Genomic DNA, 22,596 nt, shown 5'->3' with positions numbered 1-22,596 from the left:
TTGGATTTCATCCTACACACTCTATACAGAAATATGAGTGGGTATCAAACATATACAGCAGAAGAAGGGAAAAATAAAAAGAGTAGATCAAAGGTTAGTAATAATTTACCACTGGATAATTAGTTTCTGAAAAGGCGTAAGTTTGATGTTCCCCTATGGATAAGATAAGTTTGGAAAAAGAAGAAAAAATTTTACTAAGAATTTATTTCACTCCCCTTATGAGGCTAAGGATTTTTCCCTATGTTTGAACCGGCAAAGTAACTTAGAGATACTTCTGGAAGATCATATGGAACATCAAATATTTATGACACTTGTCTAATTTCCTTATACATATTCCTAGGTTCCTTGCAATCTGCAGACATGCTTGGTAACTAAGGACACCCTGTTAAATAAACATGAGCCCAGCAAGGCAGTGAACACACTGGGAGACTCAGCAGAATGTCCTGATGCCCTCATGTTTCACAAGTTAATTTCCGTGAGAAAAATCCCTAAGAGATGGAAAACACTACATTTTCTACCCAGAAAAGAAATATAATGGTAAACACTGGAAGACAATATGCCAAAAAATAAAATAAATAAAAACAACGTAATTAGTGTGAAATATTCAGGAAAATTTGAGTTGCCATATTATATTTATATGTATGTGTATGTACAAATAGATTTTGATATATACATATATTTACAAATATACATACATACTCAAATATTCATTCACAATAGGAATTTGAAGCAAACTGAGAGGAATAGGAAGCTACTAGCATTTTCATCACGCTATCTCCATCTTAGAGAAAAAGAAGCTGAGGCCCAGACATCCAGTTATCCGAGGAACCTGAACTGAAACCTCTATCTTGTGCCTCATACTGTTTCCTCTAGACTCTGCATCCAACATAACATGTGCATATCATGGTGATTGCTCAAAAATGTATATTGAACTGAATTAAACTGAAATTTATACCAATTTATTTACTTTATGATTCAAATGCCCTGAAGTTGGAGTATACATTGATGAGTCCACAAGAAGACTATTCCAAGGACACTGACTGCATTTTTAAAAGCTCTTGTGACAAAAAGTTTATTTACACACATTTTTAAAAAAGGACTATCTTATATTCCAAGTCAATACTATTTCTGGTAAGTCTATTATTTTTCTTAAATTCTCTCTCTCTCATGTCTTATAAATTCTAAATGGTATACAGTACTTAACCTGAAAAGCAAAGTAATAACTTTCATTTATCTAAGTATAAGGGGAAATCAGAAAATACTTTAAGACAAATGAAAATGGAAACATAGCTTTCCAAAAACTATAGAATGCACCAAAAGCAGTCTAAGAGGGTAGTTTATAACAATGTAGGCCTTCTTTAAGAAACAAGAAAAACCTCAAACAACCTAACATACCATGTAAAGGAATTAGGAAAAGAAGAACAAGCAAAGCCCAAAGTCAGCAGCAGGAAGGAAGTAATAAAGAAAGAGAAAACAAATAAAATCGGGACAGAGAGAGAGAGAGAGAGAAGATCAATGAAACCAAGAGCTGGTTATTAAAAAAGATAAACCAAACTGATGAAATTTTAGCCAAGTTCTTCAAGAAGAAAAGAGAGAGGACCCAAGTAAACAAAATAAGAAATGAAAGAAGAAAAATAACAATCAATATCACAGGAATATAAAAAAAAAAAGCAATACTATGAACAGTTATATGCCAACAAATTGGACAATCTAGAAGAAACAGACACATTTCTAGAAACATACAACCTGCCAAAACTGAGTCAGGAAAAAACAGACAATGTGAACAGACCAAATGCATTATTAGTGAAATTGAATTAGTAATTAAAAAAAAAAAGCTACCAGCAAACAAAAGTCCAGGACTCGATGGCTTCACAGGGGAATTCTGTCAAACATATGTAGAAGAGCTAATACCTACCCATCTAAACTATTTCAAAAAATTGAAGAGAAAGGACACTCCCAAATTCATTCCACAAGGGCACCATTACCCTGATACCAAAATCAGACACAGATATTTAAGGAAAAAAAAAGGGAAAGAAGAAAATTATAGGTCAGTATCTTTGGTGACTATAGATGCAAAAATCCTCAACACATTATTGCTAAACTTAATCCAACAACATATAAAAAAGATCATACACCATGATCAAGTGGGATTTATTCCAGGGACACTAGAATGGTTCAATATTTGTAAGTCAATGTGATACACCACATTAACAAAAAGAATGATAAAAATCACATGATCATTTCAGTAGATCAGAAAAAGCATTTGACAAAACTTAACATCCATTCATGATAAAAACTCTCATCAAAGTTTAAATACAGATAATATATCTCAACATAATAAAGGCCATTTATGACAAATTCACAGCTAACATCCTACTCAGCAGGGAAAAGCTGAAAGTCTTTTCTCTAAAATCAGGAACAAGATAAGGATGCCCAGTCTTGCCACTTATATTTAACAAGTATTAGAAGTCATAGACACAGCAGACAAGAAAAATAAATAAAAGGCATCCAAATTTGATCAACATTGCTAATTATCAGAGAAATGCAAATCCAAATCACAAAGAGATATCACTTCACACCTGTCAGAATGGCTATCATTTAAAAGTCTATAACAAATGTTGGTGAGGATGTGGAGAAAGGGAATCCTTGTCCATTGTTAGTGGGAATGTACATTATTACAGCCACTGTGGAAAATATTACAGAGGTTCCTCAAAAATCTAAAAATAGGACTAATAAATAATCCAGCAATTCCACTCCTGAGCATATATTCAAGAAAAAAAAACCCCAGTAATTTGAAAAGATACATGGACCCCAATGTTCCAAGCAGAATTATTTACAGATGTCAAGACATGGAAGCCACTCAAGTATCCATCAACATATCAGTGGATAAAGAAAATGTGGTATACATGTATACAATGGAATATTATTCAGCCATAACAAAGAATGAAATTTTGCCATTTGAAACAACATGAGCTTGGAGGGTATTATGCTTAGTGAACTAAGTCAGACATAGGAAGAGAAATATTGTATGTTACCACTTACATGTGGAATCTAAAATATATTAAACAAATGCATATAATTAAACAGATATAGAAAACAAACTAGTGGATACCAGTGGAGAAAGGGAAGTTGGGAAGGGCAAGATAATGGTATGAAATTAAGAGATAAAGACTACTATGTATAAAATACATAAGGAAAAATGACATATTATACAGCACAGGGAAATATAGCCATAATTTTTAATAACTATAAATGGAGTATATAATCTATTAAAATATTGAATCACTATGCTGTATACCTGAAACTATTATAATATTGTAAATTAAAAAAAATAGAAAAACAACTCCAACAATGAAAATTCAAACGTATTAGTTATTTTTTCCCAAGCCAGGAACCTAGACACCATTTTCTTCTTCTTCTTCCTCACATATTCATGTTAAATCACCAAATCTTTTTTCAATCACCTAAACATCTCTCAAAGACATGTACTTCTGTTTCTATAACCCATATCATTGCCCAGGGTTCCTCTGAATTTAAGCTTCAGCTTTTTAATTGATAATTGTCTTATGTAATCTGTCCTGGTCCAATGGCAGTTGCAGAATGGATTCTCCAATTGGTAGCCACTGAGTAATCTGGTTTTGTCACCCTCCTGTTTAAAATAACCCAGTGGCTTAACCTTACCCCTAAAATAAGTTTATGAACTTTAACATGGTTTACAAACCCCTTCATAATCTTTTCCCTGTCTTCTACTTTTAGCTAATGAGGAACAATGTTCCTATGCTGTCTCTATTCTAGCTACCCAAGTCTTATTTCAGATGCTTAAGTGTGCCAAACTCTCTTGCCTCCAAGCCTGCTAACATTCTATTGCCCTTGCACCATTCTTCCCTTCCTATTCATGAAATGCTCTTCCTTTCTTTTTCTGGCTAATGCCTAGGCATCTTAAATATTTCTACTTAACTGTCACTCCTAAGCCTAAGTAGGTCCTCCAGTCACATATTTTCAGAACAGCTGGTGTTTCCCCTTTTGTAGAAGAAATTACATTTATAATTATTTTTGATATTTCTATTTTCCTTCCTTATTCTGTGATCTCACAGTGCAGCATATGGCAGAATTCAATAAATATTTGTTGAATGAATATGTTACCATATAAGAATTAGAGTAATTTCAATATTTTTGCCAAAGAATACTTCTTTAGATATCAACATGTATCAATACATCTCTTTTAGACATAATATATATCAACACATCAATTTGAGAAAATGTATTGGTGCTAAACATTCTGAGATACTGCCACAAATGCTGATATATTCTATTTTCCCATATTAGGTATTGGAAATAACTACCACAAAGTATTTAGCAGAAATTGATCAATTAAATCAATGTGGAAGTATGTGATTTAAGGATCTATCAAATCCTGTTTGGTTTACTCATACTGAATACATAGAAAATGTCCGTGCTTTTATATGTAATCATGTATTTAGAGTGTAATATTTTCTTAGTTTTTTTATTAAATAAAAGGTGTAAGCGTATTCTTTCTAAAACTTAGCTCTGATTTTGTCATACCTATGTCCCCAAATTCTTTAGGGTCTTTCATTTACCTACAAAATAAATTCCTTTCCTCAATCTTTTTCCAGTCTGAACTATTCTTTCCATGTATTCTGTGCACTCTGGTAAATTAATCAATCTTTGTCAGTGTCCATATGATTTATTCCAATAGATACGTCAGGTAGAGTGGTTCCACCACCTGAAACATCCTCTTCCCCATTGCTTTACATATCTCAAATCAGTTAATATTCAAGTTAAGATGTTATCAGTTTCATGCAAGTTTTTCTAATCTGTTTTCTCAATTTTGGGTCAGTTTCCCCAGAAAACAGCTCTGAAATGGAGATCTGCTGGTGTGCAGGAGGGTTGCTTGAAGTGCTCCTAAGAAAAGTATCTGCAAGGGAGTGAGAGAAGAAGCACTGGACGGAGGGGAGGTGAAAATGCAATGCAATACAACAGCAGCTCTGATGGTCCCATGGGCTCATCTGTAGGTACAATGATTCTTCAGAGTTAACCCAAATGGAAGCTAGGCACTCAGACCTTCCTAGTTCTGTGACGACCAGTCAATGGGTGCATGCTCTTTCAGAAAGCGAGTGGAGCGGCTCCCGTCTGCCCAGGGCAGTTTCTGGACAGGGGATCAGCTGTGTGCTCTCCCAAGAAGGAATGTCTCAGCCACAGAGCAGGGATCTGAATGTGTACCACAGAGTAATCTTGGAAATACTCTTCCAAGAGTCCACAGAATCCCACTTCTACTACATTTACCCATTTTGGGGGCCCTTTGTTGTCTCTCACCTTAGAGTACCGCTTTTTATACACTTAGCCAATACTCATGCCTAGGCTCTAAATTCCTTTTTTAGAAAATCACACAAAGAGTTTGAATGATACATTCCACATTTACAGGTATTTGATAAGTATCTGTTCAAAGAGTGATGAATGTATGAATAAATAAAGTGTACTCTTAGAAATCACTTCAATATTAACAGTAAGAAAAAATAGAAAATGCCATGTAATCATAGAGCAACTCTGTAAATAAAAATAGCCCGCCCATGTTGCATGGGTATTATACCATTCCACACTCTGTAAGAAAGATGGTCGGTCTATATGGATTAAACTGAGTTCTAAATGTTCCAGGGAAATGTTCAGATTCTGGTTCTGAGAATGGATTGTTGTGGGAGTCCATCTTTGGAGATCCTCTCTCACTCTCTTCCAGAGCAGTTCAGCTTGTATTTGTTTTACTTATTTTATGTAAAAGGTTTGGAAGCTTCCTGCAGTGTACGTAATGTCAACACATTTAAATTATACAGTATGAAAAGTCCTTACCAAAACACATATTACCACTAAGTAATATATACTTTACAATTAAGTGTAGCTCCTCATAATGAACTAAAGAATGCATATGTGTGAAAATAAACTTTTTGCTACAAGAATTGTTAAAAATGCAGTCTATGCCTTTGAAATAGTCCTCTTGCAGATTCACCGATGCACACTCCAACTTCAAAGAATTTGAGGAAGCCATATTAAAACTAAGGTGTTGTTTATATAATATTGACACATGGTGCATTTACCCTTGACTTCTTGGTGTGTGTGTGTTTTCTTTAGTCAAATGATTTTGACAGTAGTGGATAAACACCACTGCCATGAATAATAAAAAGGATAAATGGTATGGTATACAGAACACAGAACTGGAAGCCAGAAAACTTGGAATTTAAAACTAATTTCCTGTGTAACCAATGCTTCATAAGTCATTTAATTTTTCTGAGACTCAGTTTTCTCCACCTCAAAATTGTGAAAAATAGGTTAGATTAACTTTATTTTACCTTCCCATTCTAAAACTGCATGAGCAACTAATAAACAAAAATTTTAAGTACAAAAAATAGAAAAACAAAAATAGGACACAGTCTTTCAACAATAAAGAAAAATGCTTCTCAAATAATACTCTTGATATACTTAACAGCAGAACACTGTGGCATTTTTATTAAACCAAAATGGCATTGATTATCAAAATTACACAAGTTTGGAAGTGGAAACTAGAGCAGTTAGCCAATAAAAGTTTTATTTTATTATTTTTAAAAATTATTTCTATCATTTAGTTGGGAAGAAAGTTTTGCATTTTAGGATAAAGTGGCAGAATTTAACTTAGAACCTAATCATTTCCAATCTCTTATTTCTCATCTTATAGTAGCCATGAGAGAAGCCTCTGGAAGGAATGACATTGGGTGCTGTAAAAGGGGAAGAGGCTCTGGCTAAGTCTTATCTCACAGTGTAAAAACCCCAAACACATGGCTGATTGTTATCAGGGAGTCTAGCACAAAAACCATCTCCCAGACTGCCGTCTTCGAAAAGGCCTAACATCCTTCTCCTTCTATAGAGATACGAAATAAAAGTCCTGGTGCTAACAAAAGGCACATCAAGAAAGTTATCCCTACTGTATATATTGTAAACTGACAGCATATTTCTACTTAAAATTAAAAAAAAAAAAAAAGAAAACACACATTTTACTAAGAAAATTGAACCCAGGCTAGAAAATTTTTATGGAGCCTAATAATGACTTTAAGAATTTCTTTCCATTGGCGCATACACCACACAAATGTGGAAGCAAGCACAGTGCCCAAGTGTAGAGCAGCTGAACACACAGCACTGCTAACAGAGCTTCAGAGCAAGACAACAGCTTTTCCAATCACGGTCAAAAAGTCATCATCAACCAAGGCACGAGGTGCTTCTTGAAAGACTCCTTTGGTAATTGCTATGTCAGATTGTCCCCAAATAGCTTCAAGAAGTTGTGAGTATTTTAGAGCTGATGTTTCACACTTCAATAAAATAAATTTTTCAATGCTTCAGTGAGCTCCTTTCCATTTAGGAGCTGCACTCATTCCTGTAGTAAGAACAAGTAAGGCCACAACGCCAGTCTGGGGGTTAGGAGCAGACTGCTGTGCCGCCTCTCTGTGCAGGTGTTTTGCTTCTTCCACATCAACTGCTTCAACTTCATTTGAAAATCATACTTTAGCATGGGCTTCTGCTAAGCCATTTGAACGACTTCAGCTGTTGAGGGTGTACAGAAAGCATTCTTCAGCTACTACTGACCTTCCTCGTGTCTACATGAGCTTCAGCGAGAGCCTGGCTGGCTTCCGGGCTCAACCAAGGCAGGACAGCGCTGTGAGAGTAAGCAGCACCGTCCTTTAGCACTTTCAGGTCCATGAACTTCTCTTGCACGTGCTCCTGGCTCTCGTAGTTCAGAGCCACGAGGTGGTGAGTCGGATGCCTGCACGGGCTTCATCCTGTGGGTCTAGCATGAGGAGGCACGAACCAAACCTTGATAATAACGTGTGAGGTAGCTGGACGTTTTTACAGTTAGATTTTTGGTTTTGTTTTTTTAGCATTACATTGAGACTCAATAGGATTTGCTACTGCCAGGATACGTACATGTGTGTGCACTGAGCTGGCAGACAGTCCCAGCCTTTGTGGTGAGCAGAGTCACCTGTTCCATGACTTCGAGCAATACGGATCTTGTACTTTCATTCACTTTCTCAAGTATCAGTACAGCAGATGCCACTGTCACTAAGGACCAGGGCCCTGTCTGCAGAACCAGCTGCCTCCTCCCGGGCCTTTCACTGCATGTACTATTAAGTCCACTGAGCTGGAGCCCTTCCCAGGTGTGTCCTGGTCCCAGGAGACCGGGTTGTACACATACTACAGCAGCTGGGGCTTGCTGGTCCCAGGGTCACCGCACAGCAGGATGTAGATCTCAGCGTGAAATCTGTCCCTTCCTGTGTGACTAAAATCTTCCCTTGTTCCCCAGAAAAGCTGATGCAAGATTCCCCTTTTGAAATTTAACTGTTCTTAAGTGCTTAGAGCTGCAGCTGAAGCAAGCTTCTCACAAATGTCTGGTATTCTGGAAAGTTCCTTAGGCAATTCCACATGCTTCTCTGAAAAAGTTTCTGTTCTGCTTCTTCATCTCCTTCTTTGTGCAGATGCTTCGCATCCATTTTCCGATAGTGAATGGTATCAATGAGTGTTTTGCAGACAGACCTCACAGTACTCACCCTTGGAATGATTCAATAGGAACAGCTGGAGAGATGCCTGTAATGTTCACTCTGTCCCCAATGAATCTTGTCAACAATATCATTGTGAGCAAAAAGGATGACAGTGCGAGGCATCTGCCCTGCAGGCATGTTTTCAGGAGACTCTTGCGTGTCAGAGAACACCAGGCAGTCATGGCCAGCACCCATGGTGGCGTGGCAGCTCGAGCACGTGCAGGGCTCAGTGATCTGACCGGGTCCATCTACACTAGGACAGTGTGGGTGCACACCTGGCACCGGAGGAAGGCCCCATGCCTCTCTGGAATCAGCCATGACATCTGATCACCATGCCACTGATGGTGATGAGCTGACTGATGTCTTCTAGATTCAGGTTTCTCATATTCTTTGCCTTCAACACATTGAATGGTCCTAATCGAATCTGCTATTCAAAGACTGAGTCAGATCTCACTGACAGCCATGGTAAAAGTTGGGATAACTTCCTATGGGAAGCAGATGCGCTGTCTGTACCAATTTTTGTCACATGACTTTATGTGTTTACAGTTTACATTTAAAAATGGCTCTTCAATAACATTAGTTTCCCCAAGTAGTTGCATGTACAGAGGCTCAGCAGTATCTATGGTAACATTTTTTTCTTCTTTAGTCATAGGGTCAAGAAAATGCTAAAGATATCTCTGAAAATTTTCTTTGCAGGTGGCCATATTTACATCTATTCCTCAAATCACAAATTTTTGACTTAGAAACTGCTCACTGGCCACTGTATCTTCTGTTGCTGGCTCATACTGCAAATCCACCTGCAGATCTTTCCCTGTAGACCCCAGGTCAGGCCTGTTCCTCATGGCTGTGTCCCTAACACCACAGCTTGGGGTTCCCTCTCTCCACGGGCTGGGAGTGCCATATGTCAGTGCTGAACTAAAAAGAAAATCAGTAAGAATCATTGAAGAAGGTGTCAAAAGAGAGATGGAAAATAATGTGCCCTGCGTAGCAGGGCTCTGCAGGTCAGCTCCGGGCCTGGTCAGCACAGCCTGCAGCTCTCCCGTAGATGCAGAATCCTGGTTCCACTGTCTCTGACATGGAGATGACCTGGCTTTCCCACTTGGAGCAGGGGAAGGTGGCTGACCCCAAAGCCCACAGGGCTCCAGGTGCACCCAGCAGGTTATGCTCCCAAATGCCTCCAGAAAAGTTTTTTTAAAGTTTTAAAAAGGTAAAAAGTATTAGGATTAATTGTTCATTTTATTTGAAGATGATATCAATATCTACTTGAAAAAACACAAGCGATTAAACTACAAAGAAACAAGTAAGAATCCAGAGTTAAGTCTCAAAAGTTGAGCAGGTCAGTCACAAAAGACATCAAACATTGACAACTCCCTCATGTACCTACAATGGCTAGTTTAAAAAGATAATGGAAGCTTATCCTATTCATGATAGCATGCACTGACACATGCACACAGAACACAAAACCCTATAAAATTTAAAGAATAACTACAATGAAAAGATGTATAAAGAGCACTATAAATCTTTACTGAGGGTTATAAAAAGTTGACTATGTGGATAGACACCATATCCATGAATGGGAAGGCTCAATATTTTAAAAATTATAATTTTCTCAAAAATAATTTATAAAATCCATGTAAATAACAACAGCATGGAGGTGCTGATAATATCTGGGGGAAATGGACATTTGAGAATTAACCTCCCATTTTTGAAAAAAGAAGAGAAATATGGAGGCACCCATTCTACCAATTCATAAAATAAATTACACAGTTGCCACACTGGAGTCCCCTCGTCGTCCTCCTTTACTGGACATTTACAGCACTTACACCAACTGCAGTGCTTTTTAACTCTTCCGTCTCATCCACCTGATAAGAATATAAATTAACTAAAGAACAGACATTCATTCTTTTAATTCTTTGTACTCCTTGCATTAATACATAGGCTTTGTAAAGTGTATACAGGATGCCCTTAATGTAGGTGTGCAGTTTTTACTTGAACATAATTAAAATTTTTATCACTAGAATATTCCCATTGTAATAAAGAGCCTGACCTCATTTGTGATGTTTGGCTGCTGAGTTCTTTTTAAGCTTTGCCTTCCCTTTCCTCTTTGGCTCCACATCCAGACAGGCTGATGAAGAAAGCCCATCCTGCACCTCCTTCTTTGACATCTGTGGGAAATTTAAGTCTCGAAAATCTCCAGTGCACATAAATGGAAACTTTCCTTAGCCCCATCCCTTAACCACTACAAGTGCCCAGCCCACCCACACAGCTTAGCCGGAGCCAGCCTGGACCTGAGTGTGCCCGCTGCTCTCACCCGCTGCTCTCCCCAGGAGTCCCTGTGTGAGTAGTAAACCTCTCTCAGATTCTCTTGCTGTATCATCAGCCCTGTATCTGAATGGGACAACCAAAGCACTTGTCTTAGGCAAAGTAAAGTAATACGATTGGAAAAATGAAACTCCACTTTTTAAGGCCAATTAGAAATGTGGACGAAAAATAATGAAATTAAACATTTACAATTATAGATATCATTCAAACTTAGTCTCCAGAAACACAGAATGAAATATATTCCTTTCAAAAGTGCCACTGCATTGAAAACTTACTGGGGAAATTATGCAAATACTCCCCCAAAACGAAATTTCATAATTATTATATTAAATCATTGTTTTGATTATAAATTTTCTAGCAGTAACATTTTACATCTTGAATTGCTTCATGAGAAATACCTACATATTACAGTGTCTCTCTTTCCCTCCTACTGATACTTTCACTAAATAAGTGTCTCCTAAGCAACCTCCCAAAATATTATTCTGTCTTTGTGAGACAGCTTCAGAAGAATGAATATATTCAGGCTCCTGCACCCGAGCCAAACCATGAATTAATAAATTGGCCGGATCAGAACCATGTTCAACAACCTCCCTTGGATTCATACCTGCCAACTCTCTACAGAGATAGAGCTGGGTGATTCTGGCAACTCCTTGAGTTTAGATTTGACTTATTCATTTTTCAGTTGAAAAATCCTTCTCTGCTAATATATTCAATACATTTAATTCTTCAGCACTTCTATTGATAAGAGCCTAAATTCTCATTAAAGTGATTCTTCTGCAAGGAAGACACAGTACCAAGAGGAAGATCTAGACTTTCCTCTATTTGAAACATTTTTTTTCCCTTCACTTCCTGGTTTTTGTACATCCAGTCCTCTTCTAACTTTAATTTCTAGATTTCTCTCTGGCTTTTCTAAATACATTCATATTTCATTTGACTAGCTATTTCTCTTACTGTTTCAGGAGCAAAAAGGCAAATGCACGTGGAAAGAATAAAGATGCACAAAATGGAGAATATAAACTTCTAAATGGCCGTCTCCTTTGTGTAAAGGGTACAGGAGAAATTTGCTTGTTTTATTAATCATTTCATTTTAAACCTGAGAAGCTGTGTGAGACAAATGGAAAATGCCAGCAAGGATGACATGACAAAGAGGCTAATAAACTGCAGGATGCTTATACCTTTGAGAGGAGCTAAGCAATGTAAACTGTCTCCTGGCAATGGGGTAGGTAGCTGAGCCAAAGCAGGTCACGGTCGGGCTAAATACCACACTGATGGTAAAGAAGAATGCCATCAAGTATTCAAATAGTTCATAAATGCTACAAAATCTTAACCGTATATGAATTTTATCTTAACTGCAAGACGAAGTAAAGACCATCACATCCAATGTCTTACCATGTATCATCTAACTGAAAAACAGCTATATCTAGTGCTTACTCTTTTTCAGTGGATGATGTCATTTAAAGAAAAAAAAAACAGCTTTTTGCACTTTGTGACAGGCACCAAAATAATTTGAGCATTTCTAACCCTAATGATATAATGAAGGTGATTTAAAATATGTCAACCATTAGTTTTTTACTTGCATAAAATTTCCTTATAAATAAATAAGGGCTCCCTGTTTCATAGACCTTTATGAATTTCTGGCCTTTTTTTTAAAAATATTTCATTTATCCATTACACTGTTTTGTGCTTTGAACAGGCAGCAATATTGGTGAAAAAAAATCCTTTCTAAGTGATATCTCATCAAACGATGATTTATTGTTCTTCTCCACATGAAAATTAGGAATAGTGAAATGCAAGTCAGAAGATACCTTCTTGATGGTCTCCAGCATGGAGCGCCCGCCCTGCCAGGGCTTGGAGTTCTTCCTGATACATGACAAGCTGGCCATGCTGTGCCACTTCCGGTCCTCCAGCTTCTTGTGAAAAGCATTAGCAAGCAGAAGCACTGTGTCATATATGTAAAGGTTTGAAATCTGAAAAGATATTAGACAGTAATCATGAGAACTACTGATGCCAACCATCAAGAATGACAAGAAAATCGTCAGCTTAGCTGCTTCTGTTCATGTCATAGACGGCTGGTTTCCCAGGTTATTTATTAAGCAGAAAGTTTCTTTCTTCATTTCCTGGGCAATTTTGCCACTGAGAATGAAGTCTTGTCTGATTGTATGCCTCAATTGCTTTTTCAGCTTATTTAGGTGTAAAAGAGAAGATAAAAAAAAGAGAAGCTTCTACAGTGGCAAGGCTGTTAGTTAGTGTCAGACCTTAGAAAATCACTGGTCCTTATTTCTTTCCAAGGCGGTAAGGATCTGAGGGCTTAAGATTGGAAGGACAAACTGAATAATACATTTTCTGAATATGTCAAGTTTTTGCATTCTGGTTATTCAGATGGAGAAATATCAACTTGATCTTACATAAAAGATGAGTGTCATAGGTGCAAAAAAAAGGGAAGCAGCCATCTGTGTATAAGTTTGTGTCTATGGAGATTCAGTAAATTAAAAATGAGAGGAAACAGCACTATTCCTTAACTCTATAATGGTCAAGGATCTGTACAAAATTGTATAGGTATTCACACACATTGCAGTTCATTAACATGACAAATACATCAACAATTAAGTGTCTGTGAATGTGTGTTTATACTAACACTTTCTTCTTCTAAGACAATCATGTTCTTCTTTCTATATAGATTTTAAAATGAATTATAGAAATGTTTGATAAGCTCTATTGCACTCTTACACATAACTTTTGCCAGAACCACTATCCTTACGGTTAATTACCAATGGTGTTTATTTTTCAAAAAATTAGAAATAATATTTAAAAAATGTAAACACCAAGAGATATCCAAGGTCAAAAAAAGTGATTGAAAGTTACATTATTTCCTCTCTGAAGGAAAAATGCAATATAAAATAAAAAATGAGATATCAACCCAGCTATGAAAAGCAAATCCATCTTCAAGATTTAAATTTTCTCAGATTTTTAAAAGTGCCTTGTTACCACAGTTTTTCCTAAAAATAAAGAGAAAAGTATTTTGATTGCCCTTTGCTTATAATTAATCATGAAGGAATCTTATGAAATGTTCCGTCCATATCCCAGCACAGTACTATGCTTCGACTGTTAGGATGATGAGAGTTTAACGTAAGAACAAGTGTTAAGAAGCACTTCCTAACAGTGCCTTGGGAGTTTTCTTTCATAACTAGGTAAGTCTTTAATCATTTGTGTTTGTAGACCTTCCTTTAAGGAGAAGCTGAACACTCGTATGCACTACGAGAAATACCAGTTTGTTCTTCATAAGGAACTATCAGGGAAAGCTATGGTCACTTTCACTCCCCTGCCCCTCCCTCGCCAGATAATTACTTGATTAGGGGGTCGGCTGCAATTGGCAATGATTGAAGAGGGAGACTTGAAGTTAAAAGCAGCTGATGAATCAAACTTCATCTGAATTAGACTGTGAAGACCCAAAAAGTAAGCCTAGAAGAAATGTGCAGCATGAGTGGGCTATACCCCAAAACCCAGGGCAGATTTTTTGATGGTTTCTCAATAATCAACAATAACCTGGCCTTTCCTAACCTCTCCTGGCCCCACCGCCTCTGACTTGCTTGTTCTTATCTCTCCAGCTTTATTTTGTTTCTTCCTTTGGCTGACTGCTTTAAGTATGCAGGTGAGACAGTTGTGGGAGCATCCTTTGATGTCTCTTATCTTTCTCCAAAGGTCAATATCCTCCAATCCTCACTTCATAGAACACAAGCTGGGTGAATCCTACCCTGAAAACATCTCAGGATTCTCCCTCCTCCCAGGCTAAGTGGGCAGTCCTCTTTTTATCTCCATAATGCTCAGTGCTTAGGTCTGTTGAAGCATATCATGATGCTAAGACTTTGTTTAAATCTGCTTTTCACACTAGAATATGAGTCCCTTCTGGATGGGGGCTCAAATTGTACATACTTTCCCCATCTTTGTTACTTTTTTATTTCCTCTTGACTTAGCCTAGAGCCTAGCACATATTTGGTTTTTGATAAAGAGATGTTAAGGCAAAGAAGTCAAAGAAAAGAAAGTCAAGTTTAACATCAGATGGGAGAAACCTGGTAACTGGGTTCCACCCAAACCTGACACTTCCTGGGGCACAGTCTTTTCCTCACACCTTGAGGCACATACTTTAGCATCCAAGCTGGTCTTAAAGGTGAGTGCTTTGTACTCAGTATGTGACAGGTGTTTTCAACAAATGACTGCCCCTTCTTATTTGCCCACATCCCGAACTGCAGGATCAAAAAGGTGGTTGATGACCTTCTCTGAGCTAGCTGTTACCCCTTGTTTTACTTCTTTCTCAGGCAACTGCCTATTCTCTTTTGAAGTTCATGCTTTCTTCTATGCCACGCATTACAGCCCCTTTCTGCCATCATCTACTGACCTCTTGGTCACCCTTTATTCATGACTTCTCCTTCACAGTGATCCCAAACTGTCTCCTTGTATGAAAGATCTTACACAGAAGATCTTCACTTCTACTCAGGCCACAAGCAACACTAATGATCATTTACTGGACACAAATGCACAAGTCCTTTAACATCTTATTAAACTCCAGTATCCCATCATTTGACCAACCCTTTCTCTCTACCTTACTGTTACTACACTTGTTCTCTGCCTTCACTGAACCATCAGCACCAACCTCTTCTATGTGCAACCTCTACTTGACACCTCCTATGACCTGCCCTGAAACATCATCTTTTCTTCAGTTGTTTATCATCCAGTATAATTTCTAGGCTGTTCACCATATCAGTGTTTTTTCTCTGTCCTTCTCTTATTTTTCAGTGTTTCTATTCAGTGTTTCTATTGGAACTGACACACTATTGCAGATGTGAGCTAACTAGGAGAGAGCAGTATAAGTTGCTCTCTCTTGATCTTAGTAAAATGCTTCTGACATAGAGACCAAAATTACATTAGAATGGTTTGGAGGAAATAACGACTTCTGCTATGCTCAAGCCAAATCTGCCTTCATCTTAACGGCCTTGAAAAGCTATCAGACCAGGTCTCATCTATCTAGACTTCCCGTAATTGATTTTGAACCTTACTTTATCTTTGTGATATTTCAACTTACAGGCATATTGTTAGCAAATAGTAACAATCTGAATCTTGATTATGTAACACAATGTAAGCATTTTCTCCTGGGCACTTACAAATCTGAGAGGTACACTTCATTCATTTTCATTTGTGTGATTTAAACATTTTGGAAATATTAGGTCCAAGGACAGAAACTTTGTGGAGGACCACTTCAAAAGCAGAATATTTATCAATGTGATCTGAATATTCTCGCTCCATACATCTCAAACTGAAGGTAAGGGAAACCCTGGTGGTAAGTGTAGAAGAACTCAAACTACAGAATACATTCTTCTAATATAGTCTAACAAAGTCTCATATAATAATGAGACTTTAATATATTTAAAAAATTTTTTTAAATCTGAAGCCAGAGTGTTAACCATCTTCTGTTCTTAGGAGTCCTTTGGGGAAACTATTCGAATGACATGACATCAATTTATTTAGACTTTTTAATGTCCTCTCATGAGGATTTCATAAGAAAATTTGTCAAACACTACATAAAAATCAAAATACAATAAATCGATTTATGACATCCTCTCTATCTAGAAAATTATTAAGTAGGACTTGGTTTGAAAGTGCTTGCACTTAGGAAGTTCTATTATCTTATTTGAAGTTCCCCAAACCATATATTTAATAACATATTCTACACTTTATCCAAATATTAATTTTAGTGTGTTAAACTCTGGTTGTCAGAATCTTTTTTCCTTCCTTTTGAAAACTGGGACACTATACCAATGTCTTGCACTCCGGTCTTCCTCCCAAGTATTTCTCTAGTATTCTTAAATTATAATATTGTGATCATACCTACTGGCTTATTTACTGCTCCGGGCGATTATTTTTCAGGCCTCATTTTAGAGCAGTAAGGCATACTCTGACCACCACCAAACCCCTGCTCCTAAACCAGTGGTTTACTTTTAATGACATATTCTAATATTTCCAGTCTGAAGACATTTTTTCCTCAGTGGAGAAAACAGAAGCAAAAAGATGTGAACGTTTCTATTTTCTCTCCATTAACAGCCAAGCTAACATTAACCAAGCAGTAAGTGGCCACTTCCTTCTTGCTTCATATGTTGCTAAAAACTCTGTTTCTATCTAAAAGGTGTCTTTAACATTTATTTTGCAACTTCAGCTAACCCTGAATTTTAGTCTTCCTGGCACTAACTTAAAGATTGGGGGAACTCATTTTTGTTCTTTCTAAAGCTTACTTCCCTTTCTATGTACACTGAAATACGTAACAGCCCAGAGATTGCTACGTGGGCTCACTGTACCTGCTTCTCCTCTGTTGTATTGATTATTGTGATTTTATAGTTGGGTTTCTACTTTTAGAGCTCACTCAAGTCATATTTTCATACATCTTTTTTTCTGAGTTGTTTTTTTTTCAATTGTACCCTGGTGATAAGATATGTCTGATCATTTTTATTTGCATCGCTTTTACGGGCTCCAAGTTGTAAGGGTTAATTCTTCTAGGGAATGCCCTACTCTCAAATTTCAGTAAGTATTTTCCTAGTTTTTTTTTTTTTTTAACTTCAATGAGATAAAATATTCACCAAGGTAAACCTCTATAACAAATGCTCTGCTTTTAGTGGAATATTTTAAATTCAAGAGCCCTGCATTTAGACTCTTCATTGTATAAATCTTCACATATAAAAGTTTCTATCAGTTTTCCTTTTACATATTAAACATTTAGTCAAATTCTATTACATATAATAGGGAAATACATATGTAATAAATACTCAAAGAAAAAGTCACTGTCCTATTTTCTTCTATCTGGGTTTGAGAGGAGTAATGAAGATGGTAGGAGTGGTGCTTCCAGCCCATCCTGAATTCATCAGATAGGCCTGCGAATATAAAGACAAACAAAATATTTGTTCCCTGATTTCGAGGAACTCATTAATCGAACCAGGACTGTGCAGTTAGGCGAATATGCTTTAAAATACTGTGTAGTGACTTTCTGCTTTACCCATCTGTACATTTCCTGCTATCTCTTTTGATAGAAGCAGCCTTTTAACACCTCATAATTTTCTAAATCAAAGTTCTTTCACATTTTTCTCCATTTAAAATTCAATCATTTCCACATCAATTACACTCATGAGCAATTAATATGAAAAGATGGGTCATTAGAAGCATAAAATGTTAACCTTATTTATGCTTCAGAGTGGCTTACTTAGACCATTGCCTTCTCCCTAATTACATTCAAACCTACAGATATTTACAGAGGTGGGTATGATGGGGGAAAGAGAGATAGGTGAGTACTTTATGTGATTTTATGATGCCTTGTCCTGGAGGGAACTTATTCTAAATGAGCTTAAAATCTAGCAGGAAAGTTCTATGGGCAATAATCCTGGAGCCAGATGCCTGATAAATATACACTGCTCATTACAATGGTAATAAGTATGAAGAAAAAGCTGGATAAATGGTAATTTATCTAAAAAATTCAAAGCTGACTAAAGATAGGGAAGCTGTGGAGTCATCGTTCAGGAAGTCTGCAAAATCAACTCTTCTATTTAGTATCATTGGGAATGAACTATTTCTCCTAGGATTATTTTTTCACACTGAACATCTCTGAGAACTAAAATGTTTTCGATATTGAATGTTTTGAAGAAATAGGTTTCTAAAATATATCATACATTTCTTTTCACTTTTGAAATTGACCATGACTTTCATCTTTGTTGATATTGTAGGTTTACTGTTTAAATATTAACTAACATGCTGGCAACATACTACAGTGATACCCTTAGGAACTGTTTTATGATGTAGAGCTGTTTTACAGGGAAATCTCTCTTTTGATGGGATATTTGAACTAGTGTATTTGTTTGATTTCTTCTTTCTTGTCTCTTGCCTATCTAAAGAGCACTTCTTATGGAGCTCAATTCTTGTCCATGTGCCTACCTTTGTTATATCTCCTTCAAACTGACATACTGAGATATCCAGTGCAAAGAGAAATAAAACAAAAAAAGATCCTGATAGGATTTTCCTTAAGAAAAAGAAATAGGCTCCAGATGAATATTAAAAGGGAATTTTTATGAGCAAGCTGTAAGGACTTGGTGGATTTTATTTTGCTGCTCAGAGATTGTATTCATTTACTTTCAAATTCTTTGTTGTATTCTGAATAGCAAAGGTTTCAGCTACATCTCATCTGAGTTTATAGCACTACAGCAGTTTTTGGACTTCTAAGTTGTTTTTTTTTTTTTTTTTTTTGGTGCAGCTCTTCAAACCAGAAATTAATCTTTAAAAGAAAAAAAAAAAACTTCTATGTCCTTGTTAAGCCAGAAAAGTCAAACATATTTATTAGCTTAATGCTTTGGAGTTTGGCATTAAAGAGTATTAATCACAAATTCTACCATGAGAAATGTTATCAATCTACTTGCTGAAAAGAAAATAACCTTTACTTATTATATTTTTATTAAACAAGGATATATTTTTATTAAACAAGGATATATTTCGCTGTAATGAGGTCAGACCGATCAAAGATGGATTCTTAGTGCTCTCTCCATCAGATTTATGAAATTGCTAGCAGAGACGAGTTCAGAAAATGAAAACGTGTAATTCTGAATGCAATGCCACTGGAAAAGCTCTCTCCACAATCGCCCAACATAGCATCCTTGAAGAAATATCCTGGCACTTAGAACATACCTCCATATTCTGAGCAAATGGATCCTTTGGATCACACAACGTTGAAGATATCCGATGATTGCCACGGAAACATCGCTGACTTATATTCTGGGGGACTGGAAATGTCTGTCGAATAATCGTTAACCTTCCAATTGACCGTCTTACAAGTTCCTGTACATCCAGATCGTTTATTTCCTGTAAGATAAGATAAGAAATGGAAGAATTAGAAATGCTTTATTTAATACAGTAACAGAAACACAAAACTATCAATGAGTTGTTATCTGGAAATGCTAAGGGATCCTGTTACTGTAATACATTTGTTTAATGCTTAGCTCACATCCAAATGAAAACAACAACACACATTCATTAAAATAATCAACTCATTTGTAGTTGCTGTCTGTACTTCAAATTATATACATTATGTATATAATTAATTAATACTTAAATAATTTGAAACACAGCAATTGACTTAAATATACTTTATCAATAATAAGTTTATAGTATATTGAAAACTTCAGAAAAAAATGTGTTGTATAAACATTGGGAAAAGTCAGAAAGTAGGTTGCTTTTATGCTTAATTATTCGTTAATGGATTTCAAAGTACCTTGAGTACCTAGGAAGACAGTTGCAATGTAAGAGTAATATATATCGTTCTTAGCAATGAAAAATTGGGTTCTTAAATAAGATAGGTAGAGAGACAAAGAGGAGATGTTATTTTCAAAAAGACTTTTCCTAATGATTTCTTTGAACTATTGATGTTAATTCATACATTTCTCTTGGTAAGGAACAGATAAAGTGCTCACTAACTGTTGAATAATTAACTGAGTATATAATTGTGGTCTTAACATAACGATGGAAAATTATGTTGATTAATATAGTGTGAGCTCCAGTGCTCTTTATACAAACCAATACTATTTTGCATGTGAGCATTTGTGAAACTCAAGGAAAAGCAATTTCTATTTCCTTTTCCCCACCAACTCCTAACTCCAGACTTAAATTTTAGGATTTGACTCAATCATAAATGTAGAAGTAATAAAAATAAAATATTATTTTTACAACATACACCTGTTCTAATTGAACATTGTTCTAATTGGAATTTGTCAGAATAGAAGTGATCAGAATAAATTTAATTTTAATGCAGTCTTTTACTTAGGCCGTTTGTGCTTCAAAGTGCCCATTTGGAACCTTTTAAACCAATGAAGTCTTTACAATTAATATATCATTGGTTTCGATAGATTCTTATGGCAACAGAAATAAAAGATTTGACACAAGAGACATTTTGGACTGGAGTGAGCCATTTCTCAGTTTTGTTTCAAAGACTTAGAATAATGGAAGAGAAAGAGATGATTTACAAGTGTATATTTTCTTCATTTCCTTACTAAGCTAATCACATATTATTCTTTCTTATAGCACATAGTGGCTTTAAAATTCATCCTTTACTTATGATCTTTATGAAATACAGATTTTTCTGAAAATAAAATAACACCTGCCATCAGCTATATCTAGTGTAATATCCTGGATTTCCGGTCGATTAATCCTTAATGTACCATAAAAAATGATTTTCCTCAGTTTAAAATGCCGTCTTTTTCCTTTAGTGTGTGTCATTTCACTGGCCACCAAAATTTCTGCCTGGCAAAAAGCAGGTCACTTTTTAATTCTCTGTCATCTACTCAGAGTAAAATTAGTGTTCTGTCAACTCCATTTTAAGCCTGAACTTTAACCAGAAAACTTTAAAAGTTAATTAATATTGCTATTCAATTATCTTTACATTTAAAAAAATTTCATATTGTGCAGACAGGAATTTTCATTTAAAAGGACAATGAAAAAACTAACTTTTCTCATAACCTTGACTAAGTTGTGTTTTATACGTGGTCTTTTTTTCTTTAGCAGTAGATTTATCAACATTTTGTCAAACAGCATCATTTCTACATGTTCCACTCATGGTGAACTACAAATCAGAATATTAGAACAAAAACTTACATTTATTAAGTCCTTACTATATATTAAGCAAAATGCTAAGTACATAACCTATTATCTTATTTACTGCTAAAAATTACATTCTGATTCAGATACTGTTATTCTCACTGATAAATAAACAGGAGATTCCAAGCTCTTCATTCAAAATATTCTCTATTCATAGTATGAATTCATAAATGTCATCACAAGAGACATTTCTGAAATAATTATACAAGAAATCCATTTTTACTTACAGGAATTATTTAGATTAATATTCATGAATGGTAGGAATTAAAACTCTAAAGATATATTATTCCAGCATTTAATAGCCTGATGACTCTACAAGGAATGATAAAGTCATCTATCATGAGCTAAAGTCTTTAAGAGGACTATTTTTAAACCCACAAAAGGAGATGGTTAACTTTTACAGGTTCTAAAAGCTGAAGTTCTCAGGTGTCTAAGCGACTATATCTGAGAAAATGTCAATTTGAATTGAGTATATTTTGCCTATTATTATTTGGGAAAGGAAAAAGAAAGTAATTTTCTGGGAGGAAAGAATCTGCCATTCTGAATGAAGTTAACAGACAGTCTGTCACAAAAAATTCACTTGCAGTCTTAGTTTTGACACCTGATCTCAAAAATAGTTTGATAGTGATATGAAAACTTGATTAGGCAGCTGCTTTATATTTACAGAACTGCATTTTCAAAAGGTGCATTTCAAGAGTAGCAGATGCAATGTTATATAAACACTAAAAGCCAAGGGAATCCTTAATCTATCAAGAGATATTTTAAATGAAAAAGAAATCCGTAAGTAAACTTCTGTATTAAAACATGGAACTACTGTATAATCTACTGGAATCTATACTGTTCTAATGCTCTGAACTTTAAAAATGTTTAAACCATCTGATTTTTTAAAATAACCATGTGAAGAACTAGTTTGCCACTCACTCTCTCAAACAGCCCATACTACCCAAATGTGCTCATCTCTATAAAGACATACACATTTCCTTTATTTGAAAGAATTTAAAGACGCTAAATTATAAAATTATTTTTCTTT

At 35.8% G+C, this 22,596-nt stretch overlaps 1 protein-coding gene and 1 pseudogene across 3 annotated transcripts in view; both read right to left on the bottom strand.

The window, feature by feature from the left end:
• The window catches only part of GRID2 (glutamate ionotropic receptor delta type subunit 2), a 1,267,610-nt gene that overhangs the window by 462,851 nt on the left and 782,163 nt on the right, over positions 1-22,596 (bottom strand). For all 3 annotated transcript variants that reach the window (XM_032459821.1, XM_032459811.1, XM_032459829.1), the window contains exons 6-7: positions 19,605-19,778; positions 12,701-12,862 (exon numbers count right to left, since the gene is read on the bottom strand). In XM_032459821.1, the coding sequence (XP_032315712.1) occupies positions 12,701-12,862; positions 19,605-19,778 (336 nt within the window). The remainder of the gene's footprint in view (positions 1-12,700; positions 12,863-19,604; positions 19,779-22,596) is intronic.
• Positions 7,194-10,950, bottom strand: LOC102515043 (annotated as a pseudogene).

This window comes from Camelus ferus, chromosome 2, assembly GCF_009834535.1.
Source record: "Camelus ferus isolate YT-003-E chromosome 2, BCGSAC_Cfer_1.0, whole genome shotgun sequence".
In the NCBI taxonomy this organism is placed as follows: domain Eukaryota; kingdom Metazoa; phylum Chordata; class Mammalia; order Artiodactyla; family Camelidae; genus Camelus; species Camelus ferus.
Note: the sequence above shows the minus strand (reverse complement) of the source record. Positions and strands in the feature narration are given on the sequence as shown.